The sequence below is a fragment of the Hyaena hyaena genome, unplaced genomic scaffold (assembly GCF_003009895.1).
Source record: "Hyaena hyaena isolate Hyena2069 unplaced genomic scaffold, ASM300989v1 scaffold_317, whole genome shotgun sequence".
Classification (NCBI taxonomy): Eukaryota; Metazoa; Chordata; class Mammalia; order Carnivora; family Hyaenidae; genus Hyaena; species Hyaena hyaena.
Window position 1 is genome coordinate 134,338 of NW_024080950.1, and position 14,945 is coordinate 149,282.

The 14,945-nt window shown below is 42.4% G+C and overlaps 1 protein-coding gene across 1 annotated transcript in view; it reads right to left on the reverse strand.

Moving 5' to 3' along the window:
* The window catches only part of STK39 (serine/threonine kinase 39), a 121,694-nt gene extending 118,869 nt beyond the window's left edge, over positions 1-2,825 (reverse strand). The window contains exon 1 of the mRNA XM_039248792.1: positions 2,524-2,825. Coding sequence (XP_039104723.1) covers positions 2,524-2,728 — 205 coding nt within the window. The 5' untranslated portion in view covers positions 2,729-2,825. The remainder of the gene's footprint in view (positions 1-2,523) is intronic.
* Between the last annotated feature and the right edge of the window lie 12,120 nt (positions 2,826-14,945).

Consider the following 14,945-nt stretch of genomic DNA (forward strand, 5'->3'; position numbering starts at 1 on the left):
CCAGCATTCATGTTGAAACCAGTTCAGTGTCTGAACTACTAACTCTTCTGCATGCAACGTTTAAGCAAAAGTGCTTAACCACAAGTTCTTGTAATCACTCAACTAGCATTAAACACTAAGTGGAAATGGGTTTATAATTCCCTATAAACATTAGGCTCTTGCAAAACCCTATTCCAGTGCTCTGATTTTTCAATAACATGGCCTCCACACAGACCACCTTTTAGTTGGAAAAACACACAAGGTAATTTTAAAGTGAAGAAAAACCATGCCCACGATGTGAATGTGCAAAAACAGGGGTAGAAGTAATAAGCAGGTGTTTCTGCTCTCAAATTCCTTAGGTAAATTGACCAACCATAATTAACAATGCTATTACTGCCAGCAGAGAGAAGCCCTGCAATTAATCCCGTCACTTAAATGAAGATTTTACTCATTAGCTCACAAAACTAGTCAATTCAAAATATTATGTTTTCAAAAAGCAAAGCTCGCATTTTAACCCTAATAATTAATAAAATGAGCAAATAAATTGATAAGTAAATTCTGCTGTCCCCGTGTTCCCCTCCCTCTTCCTTTGTGCTCTCCCAGTGCTCACTCATCACATCATCTAGAACCGTTTATGTAAACTTGCAGTCTTTGAGGGCAGGAACCATTGTTATTAACTTGTATACTTCTGAGCATCTAGCACAATGCTTGGGACATAGCACACTCTTAGCTTTTGTGGTACAAATAAAAAAAATAGAGGGTTACCTGCTATGAAGTATGTAAACAGAGAAGCAGAGGCCAATGCACTTGGCCTCAGGAGAAGCAAAAGGCTTCTTAAGGAAAATTCCCTCTGGCCTCAGAGCTGGGTGGGAGTCACTACAAAGATGGGCACTTGGATGAGAGAAGAACCTGTGCCCAGGCAATGAGGAATGGAAGAGCAGCATATTCAGGGTACAATCAGTACAAGAAGAATAAGGAAAGGGGGCAAGCCTGTTGAGGGCAAGCCGTAACACTGAAAAACCGAAGGGGCTTATATGCCAAGTTAAAGAACTTTTCATCGACTAGGCTTTGAGAAGCCCTTAAAGTGATTTAACCCAAGCAATGACCCAAAGACACATTCCTTGAGAATCTCTGGCCCAAAGCTATGAAAAGTCTGGGCTTTCAAAGAATTTTATAGAGAGATGTCGCTTTTAGATTACTTGAAGTTTTTATATCCTAGCTTACTGTTCTTCCCATCATTTTCTCATATATATGAAATATGTGTATTTCAGTCTATGCTGTTTCATTCACACAGTAGCAGGTGATAAAGTCTCATTTAAACACGCAATGAAATTCTGTTTTAATTTTTTAAAGGGGGTGTGGAGACTTTTTTTTTTTAAAGAAAAGCAAAATAACAACATAAAAATCCTAAATTCCTTTTTCATCACAGTACTTAAATATGAAGATAGGGGAAAGCTGTATCCTATCCCAGCCCCAGTAAGGTTACAAACTGAGGGTGCACTTTGCCTGGAAGCTTCCCCAACTAGGTTTAACAAGACTCTCAAAAGGGATGATCCGATAAGGAACAGTTCTAAATGAAGGGGTCAACACAAATCCCCTGGCCTCTCACGTGCGTGGCCCAAGGAAAAGTAATGCCGGCTTCTTGCCGTTGACTTTGCCAGGTTTTAAAAAATGTAAGATAAGGTGGTATTTGTGAGCCGACTAGATGGCACCGAATGGCAGGAAGCAGCTCACAGAAAGCCTCGGGTTTCACTCTTGCAGCTCGGCCCTGAACCAGAGGAAAGCACCGGCCCGGTGCAGGGCAGAAGGCCAGGGCGCCTGCTTTCCCCGGGCGGCCAGGCTGGGCGGCAGGCGGCGCGCCAGGGTACCGAGAGGCGGGTACCGGGGCGCGCCGGGCTGCAAGGCGGGCGTGGAGCGGCGGCTGTCAGGGAGGGAGGCCAGCATCCTCCCCGGCCTCGGCAAAGAACCTGGGCCTCCGCGACTCCTACCTGGCCCCGGTACCCACAGCAAGAGGCTGCTGACAGGAGGCAGGGGCGCGGAGCCTGAAGAGCAGAGGCGCGGCTGAGCCCGCAGAGTCCCCCAGGACGCGGCACCCCGGGCGTAGCGCGGGGACGCTGGAAGCCCAGGGCGGCGCCCCCGCAACCCCACCCCACCCGCGGCTGCCTGCCCGCGTGGCCACCCGCCACGGGCTGCGGGCCCATCGCGCGGGAGGAGGGTGATGCGGCGGCGTTGCCGGGTCCCCTGCTCCGCCGCCCCAGAGATCCGGGAGATAAAAGTTTGCAGCATGCGGCTCGTCTGCAGTGCGAGTCACATCCGCCGCGCCGCCTCCTGCAGCACCAGCGCTCAGAGAACGAACAAATAAATTAAAAAAAAAAAAAAAAAAAATACTGTTGAAGCCGGTAGGCCCCGAAGCCGGCCGCTCTGCCTCCCGGGAGTGCATGCAGGCAAGCCCAGCATCCCGCACCCCCTCCCGCCCCCGGCCGCGCCTCCCTCCCGGCCTCGGAGCCCGGCCCTGGCCGGCCCCGCTGCGCCCGCCGCACTGACCGATAACCTCCTGCAGCTCGTACGCGTCCCTGCAGATGGGCCAGCCGACGGCCTGCGCCGCCGGGGCTGGGGCCGGAGCCGGGGCCGCGGGCGCTGCCGGGGCCGCCGCTGCTGTCGCGGCCGCGGGGGCCGCCGCCGCCGCTGTCACCGGGGCTGTCTGCTGGGGCTGCTGGACGTGCACGGGCGAGCCGCTCGGCTCCGCCATGATGCTGCCGGAGGAGATCCGGAGGACGCGCCGGCCGGCGGACGACCTTCCACTTGAAACTTCCCTTCCCTCACCGCCGACACCTCTCGGTCGGCGCACCCCCTCCCCGCCCGCCGCGCCGCCGCGCCGCCGCCGCCGCCGGAGCCAGCCACGAGGGGAGGGAGCGAGGGAGGCCGAGCCGGGCGGAGGGAGGAGGCAGTGCCGGCGGAGGCGGGGTAGGGAGGAGGCGGCGGCCGCCGCGCTCGCCGCGCGCCCCGAGCCTCGCGCGCGCAGTTCTCTGCCTCCGCGAGGGGAACCGCCGCCCCGCCGCCCCCTCCCGCTCTGCTCGTGGCCGGGGAAGTTTCCACCCGAGGAGAGCGAGGCGGGTTTGTGTTTGCTTTCGGGGCCGGCGTTCCAGGCAATCGGGCTCTCCCGAAGATGCCCCTCGGGGCCCCGAGGGCGGGGTCGTTGAACCGCCGCCAGGTTCTGAGATTCAGAAGCCGCCTCTGCTAAAGAGAACCTTAAGTTCATTTACAAGTTAGCGAGAGAGACACCTACACGCGGGCCGTTTGTAGGGCGCCAGTTAAATAATAACCCAAGTTGTAACTTTCCTGCGCATTACCTGCCAATATCCCTTTCCCACCTTCTCTAATCTAATCTCGGCCTTTTTTTTTTGGAGTGAAACATGATTCCTTAGGTCCCTGGTTGTTCACAGGCTTTTTTCATTTGTTCCCGGCCGCCTGGATCCCAGGGAGGTGATATAAGGGCCTGTGAAGTTATAATTTTAAAAATGTTAGGGATTTGGACTCTATTTCAAATTCTATACTCTTAATAACATGCCATTTTAACCCCTCTAGGGAAAACAGATAGAAGGCATTTCTTTCAGAGAGCATACTATGTCATAAATAAACTGCGTTGAAAACTTATGATTAATTGCTTTTTTTCCAACACTGTCAAAATTACCTCATCTTTAAAATTGCTATGGTTTAACCATAGGTCTTCCTAATTATAGGTGTCGTATTTCACACTGAATGTTCCCTGTGTTCCCTTAGTAGTAATGACCAAGATTACACCATTCTTGTTTTAAGCAGAAACGGTGCAGTGCACCAATGGTCATATTGGTCATTTGGCCAAAATTGTGTAGTTTAGATGACAACAAGTACTGAATAAATGAGGAAGAATAATGAGCATTATTTAAAAAAAAAACTATAAGAAAAATCTGCGTTTATAAGCAAAAAAAACCTCAAGGTTTTTTTTTAAAGATAATTAAGAGGAAACTCCAAAATTCATTAGAACAAATGTTATATGTTTAATCAAACACTGATGTAAACTGAAATGAGCGATGTTTAATCCCTTACAGAATTATGGAACAGATGGGGTAGAGTGACTATGGTGCTCTGGTCTATAAGCAGAAATTTATGCTGAACTAAGAAAGTGTACATCTTTTATGCATGGGTGTTCAAAACTGCCTATTGATTTTAATGCCTGTCAAGAAACAGACAACTTCATGAACAAGTAAATTCTAGGCCTCTGATATTTGAAGTAATGAGGGAAAGGAAACAGGGGAGCTCTCTGTATCTGCTCACCTTTTCAAGGGCTGTATCTGCCCCACCCCAAAGAACTTTTAAGGACTGTTTTTAAGGGAAAAGAAAAATTCTTAAATGAATATGACCTCCATTTTTGTCATATGAATTTAGATATTGAATTTCAAATCATGAAGTGAGACTGAAGGCCAAGGAAAGTTCTTGGAACTTAATAGGAAAACATGATGCTGTCAAGACCAATAGCACAGATTTGAATCAAATACAGATCACTTGGTTTCCTACAAAGAACAACTGTTCTATAGTCACAAACCAGATATCTGTACCCAGCCCACCACTTTCCAAATGGCTACCAGGATGACGCCTTACAAAACCTGGAGTCTCAGTGCATTCCCATCACTACCATCCAGAAATGAGTTTAAAGAAGACTATTTACTATCAGTGGCCTCTGGAATTATTTTTATATAGAAAGAAAAGAACATGAATTATATTTTTAAATTAAAAAATTATAAAAGCATTATATTAGTGAATTTTAAGTTAATATTTTCATAAACAATTGAGTAAAGTAGTACATAAAACTTGGAGATATGTGTATCTAAAAAATACTCAACTGTGGGTGCCTCGGTGGCTCAGCTGGTTAAGCATCTGACTTGGGCTCAGGTCATGATCTCACGGGTTCGTGGATTTGAACCCTGCACCAGGCTCTCTGCTCTCAGCACAGAGACTGCTTCAGATCCTCTGTCTACCTCCCTCTGGCCCTCTCCTGCTTGCACTCAACTGATAGGCAATTTTTTTTTTTCCCCTGAAAGCCTATTACTGAATTTAAACTGAATAATGGCAGGGAAGGAAGTCTTAAAATATAAACAAGGTTTACTTCAATACATAAAGAATACATTCAGTCAGAGACTTTAAACATAGAAAAAAATAAGAGTTTAAATGTTACTAAGCATTAAAACTGCCTCATTATAAGCCAGAGTTTCTGGAGTTCAGCACTTCTGATATTTTGTGCCAGATAATTCTCTGTGTTGCAGAGGTCTGTTCTGGCCTCTACTCACTAGATGCCAGTAGCACCCTCCACTCTCAGTCATAACTATGAAAAATCTCTGCAAATGTCCTCTGAAGAGCAAACTGCCGCCTTAGATAACTGGATATACAAAATTTTCATCTTTAAACCAATTATTGCAGTAGTTACTTGCTTGACAAAGAGCTTATATAGAGTTCAATTATTTATTCATATATCCTGAAGGGGATCAGAATCTGCAACCCCCAAACATGCCACTTTGACATAAGGACTATTTTGAGCTGAAGGCAATTAAGAAGCAACAGACACAGGAAGAACTCTCTGATCTCCCCTATCTGCCTAAAAGCAGGGCATAAATTTCCCTTTTGTAAATGGAATTTCCATTCATAAAGGCAATTTCCGTTTGTAAAGGTGCCCCCTCTCCCATACCAGGAAGAGGAGAATGACTCTTATCACCTAGATGGCACTGAAATGAGTCTGCCTCAACAATCTATACCTATCATCAGTTTACCTTATATATTTCCCAGTCACCTTCCCATGATTTACCCTTGCTAGAAGCCAAGCCCTTTTTCCCTTGTCAAACCACTTCTCCACAATTTATCATCCTTTGTTAAAATGGTATATAAGCCTCCAGTTCTACCCACCCCTTCGAGTTATTCATCATGGAGTACTCACACACGTATGGTCATTGCACATATGCAATCAAATTATGTTTTACTTATGCTAATCTGTCTTTTGTCAGTTCAATTCTCTGGCTTCCAGTTACTAAAGAAGTTTATAGGAAGTTAGAGGAAGTTTTTTCCTCTTCTGCAGTCCTTGGAACATCTAAGAGAAGGTGTGTAGTGTAGTGGCCATGGCCTCTGAGAAAGGAAGTGCCAGAATCAAATCTTGCCCCCAACACTTTGTATTTCTGACTTTGGACTTATTAAAATAAGTCTCAATTTCTTCATTCACAAAATCAGCATCATGATAACTTCCTCATGGGTTGTTACAACATAATCTGTATATAAGCAGCTCAGCAAAATGGCTAACACATAGTAAATGTTCAATAAAATGAAAACCCTCATTGATGTCACCATCATCATTATTATCTGCCACAATTTGTAACAAAAAATATGTAGTAGAAAGATATGTAATAATGGCAATCATGAACTATACAGCATATAAGCTCTCTGAGGGCAAGAAGTTTTGCTCCTTTGGTTCACTGGTATTTCCCAGTGCCTGGAATAACATCTACCACAGAATGTACTCAGTAAATATTTGTTGAATGAATATAACACTTTTTAAATGTATAAAAACATGCTTTTAAACATCAGGATGAGTCAGCTATGTCAAGGGTGGATTACACGGGAGGAAACTGAAGGCGGAGAGACCTATTTGAAAGCCATTGCTATAGTCAAGTTAGAGAATTGTGCATGAGAATAAAGCTCATGATATTGAAGATAATGATGAGGGGGTAGATTTAAGAATTATTTAAGGAGCACAGAAATGGAACTTGATGACAAATGAGATTCCTTTAAAAATCACGTTGCCCCAATGCATTACAAAAGCAGATGTACACAAGCACAATATATAAAATGCCTTAAAAATGCTTCTACTGAAGGAATGGGAGGCTGTTTTGATTGACAGATGGTCTTTCTCCCACGGCTAACCTGTAATCTGCTGCGAAATCACTGCCATTGCATGGTGGGAAAAGGCCAGATGTTCTTGGACGTGAAGGAAATCTATCACCATATCTTTCATCTCCAACTCTTTCATACTTACTCTTTTAGTAACTGTGTTTGAGGAGAAAATTGTGAAAGAGCTGGATTTTTCTTTAAATGATTCCTTCCAGGAACACCTGGGTGGCTCAGTCAGTTAAGCATCTGACTTCGGCTCAGGTCATGATCTCCTGGTTTATGAGTTCAAGCCCTGTGTTGGGCTCTGTGTTGACAGCTCAAAGCCCAGAGCCTGTTTTGGATTCTGTGTCTCCCTCTCTCTCTGACCCTCCCCTGTTCACACTCTGTCTCTGTCTCTGTGTCTCTCAAAAATAAATAAACATTTTAAAAAATTAAACAAATATAAATAATTGCTTCCCAAGACAAGGATTCAATTTTTTTGAGTTAGGATGATGGCAAAGCATAGTAGAAAAGGAATGGGTTTAAGTTGGTAATAGCTGGATTTAAATATTTACTCTGCACTTACTAGCTGGCAGCTTAAACTCTGAGCCTGTGCTTTTTTTTTTTTTTTAAATTAGGGACAATAACCCCAGGATGATTGGGTTGCTCGAAGGATGAAATGAGCTAGTATGTGCGACACATCTGACCTACTGCACACACTACTGGCTCCAAAATTTTGGCCTGGGAGGGATTCAGGGGTGGTGGTCCCAACAGAAGGTACATATTATATGTTGAATTGTGTCCCCTAAAAATATATGTTGAAGTCCTAAACCCCAATACCTGTGCCTGTGACCCTATTTGCAAATAGGGTCTTGGCAAATGTAATCAAATTAAATCCAGTCATTCTGGATTAGGTTGGGCCCTAATGAATGGTACCCTCATAGGAAGAGAAAATTTGGACCCAGAGACACAGACACACACAGGACGAATGCCATGTAACCAAGGAGGCAAAGATTGCAGTGCTAGGTCTAGAAACTGAGGAAGGCTGAAGATTATCGGCAGCCAACTGGGCGCTAAGAGTGGTGCATGGAACAGATTCTCCCTTAGAGCTTCCAGTAGGAATCAACCCTGACAATACCTTGATTTTGGGCTTCTCAACTTCAGACTGTGAGAGAATACTTTTCTGTTCCTTTTTTTTTTTTATTTCTAGGAGAGAGAGAGAGAGAGACAGCGTGAGCAGGGGAGGGTCAGAGAGAGGGAGTCACAGACTGAAACAGGCTCCAGGCTCTGAGCTGGCAGTCAGCACAGAGCCTGACGCGGGGCTCGAACCCACGAACCGCGAGATCATGACCTAAGCGAAAGTCGGACGCTTAACCGACTAAGCCACCCAGGCGCCCCTACTTTTCTGTTCTTTAAAGCCACTCAGTTTGTGGTACTTTGTTAAAGCAGCCCTGAGGAACTAATAGAGCAGGATTACGGGACCTGTTCTTTAACCAGCTGCATTTTATTTGGACCGACTTTAGCAAAGAGCACTAATGGAAATTAGCCACTTGAGCCACCATACTACCCAAACCCTGGGCTTTACAACTCTTTTTAATATTATTTTCAATAAACTCTGTAGAGTAAATATCTGAATGGATTCTCGGCAGAGATGTCAAGTGTCCATGTGAAAAATGCATTGAAGGGTATATGAACCTTTTCAACTCTAAAGACCGTTCCCACTTAGCATACTCATAGAGATGGCATGAGCTTTCCACTGACACAGCTGATGCTATCATCGGAAGTCCAGAACTGGTGCGATCCTATTTTATTAGGTTTAACACAATTTAGTGTTAAGGTGTCATTACTGCTTATTTCCTAGCCATAAATGGAAGTTTAAGTTGAATTACTGTAAAGACATGGCTTTTAAAATTCATCATAGGTGATTAAGAAATTAAACTTATATGAATTAGAACCTACATGTGTTTTCATTATTTCCCAACCAGCTCTTGAAATTGACTTTCTATGGCATTTTTTATTACAGACAAAATTGCTCCGGTGACAGCGATTGCCTCTTCATTAATCTCAGAGGTTTCTGACCATGATAGAAAGGTTTCAGTCCCGATAGAGAGAGGTCTTACCAGAAGCCCTAATCTCTGTACCACAGGGGAAGACCTCCATATTTAGCAAGGTTTGTCCTTTTCTAAAGCATCCAAAGGCATTATGGTAAATCTGTATGGCATACATATTTCTTTTATGATGTAATCTGTCTAAAACCTGACAGTCCTGTCTGAGGCAGAATGGCATTAAAATGTAATTAAAGGCAATTTGATTCTGTAGTGCTGACTCCATTGAAGAATATCAAGTAGGAATCCTATTTATTACAGAAAACAGTATTTTCTGAAAATATTTTGTTCATCCCTCTCACCTTCAGCTTTGCCCAAACACCAAAGATATCTCAATGCCTCTCTCTTCTTATTAAAAAACCCCCCACCAAAACTATCCACAAACCCCTAACACTCTTCCCTCCCTGCCTCTCTGGCCTCCCTGCCTCTCTGGCCTCCCTGCCTCTCTGGCCTCCCTGCCTCTCTGGCCTCCCTGCCAGGCTCACAGATCTTTATCAGGAGCAATAGCTTAGGTTACATGCATTCTGAGACAAAAGAGGGCCAGGGACTGCCCTGGTTTGTAAGGAGGGGTATGTAATAAAATACTTGTAATTTAACTTATTAATATTCTTTCATTCAGTAAATACATTTCTAGGGACTATAATTTGCATGGCACTTTGCCAAATGCTGTAGGAAAATAGAAGACAAAACTACCTACGCCCTTAACAATTGTATAATCCACAGGGCGCCTGAGTGACTCAGTCTGGTTAAGCATTTCACTTCGGCTCAGGTTGTGATCTCACGGTTTATGAGTTTGAACCCCGTACTGGACTCTTCACTGACAGTGCAGAGCCTGCCTGGGATTCTCTCTCCCTCTCTCTCTTTCTCTCTCTCTCTGCCACCTCCCCCACTTGCTCACTTGCATGTGTACCCACTCTCTCAAAAATGAATAAACATTAAAAACATTTTTTAAGGTTTATTTATTTTTGAGAGACAGAGTGTGTGTGAAAGCGGGGAAGGGGCAGAAAGAGAAGACAAAGTATCTGAAGCAGGCTCCAGGCTCTGAGCTGTCAGCACAAAACCCGGCACAGGGCTCAAACCCATGAACCATGAGATATGACCTGAGCTGAAGTTGGATCCCCAAGCCAGGCAGGTGCCCCTAAATAAATAAACTTAAAAAAAATTTTTTTAAAGAATTGTATAACCCATAAAATACCACTTAATCCAATGTCCAATCTTCCAGGGCCCCAGCCGTCCCCCAAAGTTACCAAAACATGTGAACAGCTAGAGGTCACAAAGATGTAATATGATGGGTCAGTTTGCTGATCAAAATAAATGACTTCTTTTGCTCTTGACTGGCAAAATCTAAATAACAACAACAACAAAGCCAAACTATGCTCTTTTAGTGCTAAAGTCAAGGATCCTAAGAGAAATGGCAGGAAACGGCAAGAAAACAAAAATGAAGATAGGACTAAAGGAGAGAGCGGAAGGACAAGTGGGTATTAGAGGTGGCTAGAGATACTTGGAGAGGTAGACGCCTTTGAAATTCAGCAGTTAGGAGAAAAAGACAGCCTTCAGGAAAGAAAAGAATTATGATGGAAATAAGTTCAGTATCAGGGGCCAGACCTGCATCGAAGGAGACACAGTCCAGGTGCAAGCACATATGTCTACACAGTGTGATCAGTGGGACCATGTCACGCTGAAACAGCGCTGGCCCAGCGCGGCATGCTGTCACACCAGAAAGCTAGCCCCATGTTGCCAGATCTTCCGGTTGTTTCAAGAGAAGCCAACAAGTCTGATTTCATGTGAAATTTTTCAGTTTTTAAATGTTGGCCCAATTTTAGAAAATGCTGCACAGAGTCTGATACCATATACATAATGTTCAAAAACAAGAAAACACTAAACAGAGCCTTTGAATAAGTACATATTCAGTGAAACGTGGATCAGAATAATAAACTCCAAACTCAGCGTAGTCATCACCTCTGGACAGGATAATCAGGGGAAAGGCACACAAAGGGATTCTGTGACATCTGTGATGTTTTGTCTCTTTAATAAAAATCTGTAATAGAGCACAAATAAGATGTGTTAGACCAGATGGAAGGTCCATGAGGTTTTATTATATTAGTATCTCTACTGTTCTGTATGTTTGAAATAGTTCACAGTTCTAAAACAATAATATCGTGCAGGCCAAACACTTGTAGAGCAATCTGACCAGTGGAGCACGCTTTTGCAGCCTTTGCAGGCCATGTTTCAGAAAACTGAGCCCACGCTCAGATGATCCAGGTGGTTTTCATTCTGGTTGGGCATCGGAACCACCCGTGAGCTTGTTAAACCTCTTCAGGCCTGGGGGTACCTGGGTGGCTCAGTCAGTTAAGCATCCAACGAGTCTTGGTTTCAGCTCCAGTCATGATCTCACTGTTTGTGGGTTCGGGCCCCACATCGGGCTCCGTGTTGACACTGAGGAGCCTGCTTGGGTTTCTCTCCCTTTCTCTCTGCACCTCCCCTAAAAATAAATAAACAAACTTAAAAAAAAAAAAAAACCCTCTTCAGGCCTGGGTGTCACCTATATTCTACTAAGCCATAGCCCGCAGGTAGAAATTAGGCACCTAGATGATTCTAATGTGCAGTCCAAGTTGCAAATAACTGTGACCACCCCCAAGAACACCACTTTGACACAGGAAAGCCACAATAACTAGAAAAGCACCAGAGCTGGGGGGTTTCCAGCAAGGTGACAACTTGAAAAGGCTCAATGGTCACTGATGGTTTTCCTAAATTAGACGTGACAATTAACAAAGCAAAATACCAATTAAAAAGGACTCTTTTTGAAATAAGAAAATTGAAATAAGAACTGTTAAAATAGTAACTATTGTTAAAAATATTTCATTGAGGGCTGCCTGGGTGCCCTAGTAGGTTAAGCCTCCATCTCTTAGTTTTGGCTCAGGTCATGATCTTGTGGTTTTGTGAGTTCGAGCCGCACACCTGGCTCTGCACTGGCAGCACTTTGGGAGCTTGCTTGGGATTCTCTCTCTCTCTCTCTCTCTCTCTCTGCCTCTCTCCTACTCACACTATCTCTGTCTCTCTCAAATAAATAAATAAACTTAAAAAATATATTTTCATTAAAAGGGTTATAATAAAATAATATTCAGTGCATTATTTTAAAGAAAAAAAAACTATGTAGGTACTGTGTACAAGCTTTATTCACAGGACGGTGGAATAATGGAATGATGAATGAGACACATCCCTGCTCTCAAAGGAGCTTAAGATCTAATGGGACAGAGAGACATGTAAATAAAAGGATATATCCTTTGGGGACAGGAAGACCGGTCACATGTACAAAACTGTAGTTTTGCCTCAAGAACTCCACAACTAGATATTGAAGTTATTGGGCCACAGGGTCCTATTTCAACCATTGCCTGGTGGCCTGGGCGTGGTGGAGGGCCCCTGACACTAGGGGAGAAGACCAGAATGGGGAGGAAGAACCATTCAAAACAATTTAGACTTCAGATGGTATTAATATATGAAGGGCTCAAAAGTGGTAAGTCTTGAAAGAATGTTCTCATCATAATTTATCAGATTTACTCACAAAAATTAAGTTTTGTCTTGATTTGAATAGAGGTTTTATTCTTTCATGTAAAGACTTCACTGTGACTTTCTGTTTCAGAATCCTGCATGTGAATGAATCACTGAGCGAATGAATGAAATGTTAACTCTCATAACAAATATAACTTTGGATCATAATCTATTGCTTTAGGGTCATTTTCAGAAAGGTCTATCATTCCTTTCACAACAGGAACAATGACCACAGAGTATGGAGACATTGTACCAGGCATTTTAGTTACATTCCATCAATTGATCTTCATTTACAACTTGAGGATGTAGATCACATTTTATGCATTTTTATAGATGGAGAAACTGAAGGTGATAATGGTTAAGTTAGTTAAACTGCGCTCTAATCTAGTTTATCTGTAGCAGAACCAGGATTCATATCTGCTCTGCCCAGGGGCGCCTCAGTGGCTCAGTCAGTTGAGCATCTGACCCTTGGTTTCGACTCAGGTCATGACCCCAGGGTTGTGGGATCAAGCCTCTGTTTTGGGCTCTGTGCTGAGTGTGGGGCCTGCTTAAGATTCTTTCGCATTCATGTGCTCTTTCCCTAAAAAAAAAAAAAAAAAGAAGAGGTACCAAATCTGCTCTAACTCCTAAGTCAGAAAGTTAAACTTTGCACTACATTCCTCCAACTCTTGGCAAGGTGTTTTTCTATTAATACATTAAAACTTTTAAACAAAATTTTATTAACTACATTTAATTACAATTTAATTTTAAAACGACTGCTGATGTGTAATACAGTTTAATGTCATTTAAAACCAGAAAATAAGGCAGTAGATAGCCAAGAAACAATTACCAAGAATGGAATATTCCTTCTTAAAACAATAATTTTTGGCAATATTGAGCTTGGACACAAGTATTCCATATGTGCCTCTATTCTTCCATCCAAATATTAATAAATAGTACTTCTAAAACTACCTTTGTGTACCATCAATAATACTCTGTGAACAATGGCCATTGTTAATCTCTGTCTTTAAAATGTGAAAGTAGCCATTAGTTTGAATAATCAATATAAATAATTTATTAATTTAGTCTCGCATCAAGTAAAAGCTGTATGACTGTATTTGATGGTGCATTAACTAAATGGGGCAGTTAATTCAGCCAAGTAGTGAATAATTTTCATATCAATTGTTTCTCAAATACAAAGGATAGTGGTATATATAAACAATTCAAGAGTCTAGGAAAGGCCAGGTGATATTATAGACCTTTGAGACATATTTCAATCAATAACCCGATACTTTTTTTCATCTTTATTGGTTTAAATCTTTTAAAATGTCATTAAAACATAAAAGAAAATTTTAGGAAAAATCACAATTTCTTGTGTTACCGTCAAGTCACTTGATGCACATGTTATTTGAATATGAGAATCACAGCACGCTTACTGTTTGTTCCATGGCTGGTTTCTCAAAACAGGTCAGTTGCTACTTAACCAACTGTGTGCATTTAAAAATGGCATTATTTCTTCGTCTTTCATGAAAATGTATGGCCTATTATGTATTTCACACAGATGTTGTACAGATTTAAGTCAGCAAGTGAAAGACTGAACATAACGAGAAAGAGCATATGGAGATAACATCATATCGAGAAATGTTATTTAATTGGCACAAATATTTTCTTAAAAAATAGTAAGAATATTTATTAGGAAATAAAAAACGGCAGTCCTGTAACCCAAAAGGTCCATATACCTATTGAGAGAATTAGAGCATTTGCTTTCTCCAATAAGCAATTAACACTGGGAATTGGGCTGAAAACAAACTTAGATTACAAAAGAGCATCATTTTAAAAAATTTCCTTCTGAATCCATATTACATGTACAAGTTATACAAATTTAAAGATAGAAGGGGTATATAATGAAAATTATATCTCCTTCCTGCCCTCATCTTCCATCCACTTGCTTTTCATTCCTAGAAGTAACTATTACCTCTTTCTTGAATCCTTCAAGAGTTACTCTATGCATATGCAACTATATTAATATGTTATTTTCTCTTCAATGGCAATACATACTGATCCATAGCCCCTCTTTTTTCACTTAACAATGTTGGAAAAGGTGTCATGGAGTCTTTTTTTTTTTTTTTTTAAGACCTAAGTCTATGGTGTCCATCTTTTTTCTTACTGAGGTATAATTTGCATTTACTAAGATGCAATATTCAGTTTGATACATTCTGAGAATTGAATACAGGAGTATAACCACTTCCTAAAGCAAGATATAGAACATTTCATAATTCTTTTTTTTTAACTTTAAAAAATGTTTATTTATTTTTAAAAGAGACAGAGACAGAGACAGAGCGTGAATGGGGGAGGGACAGAGAGGGAGACACAGAATCCGAAGCAGGCTCCAGGCTCTGAGCTGTCAGCACAGAGCCTGACATGGGGCTCGAACTCATGAACCGT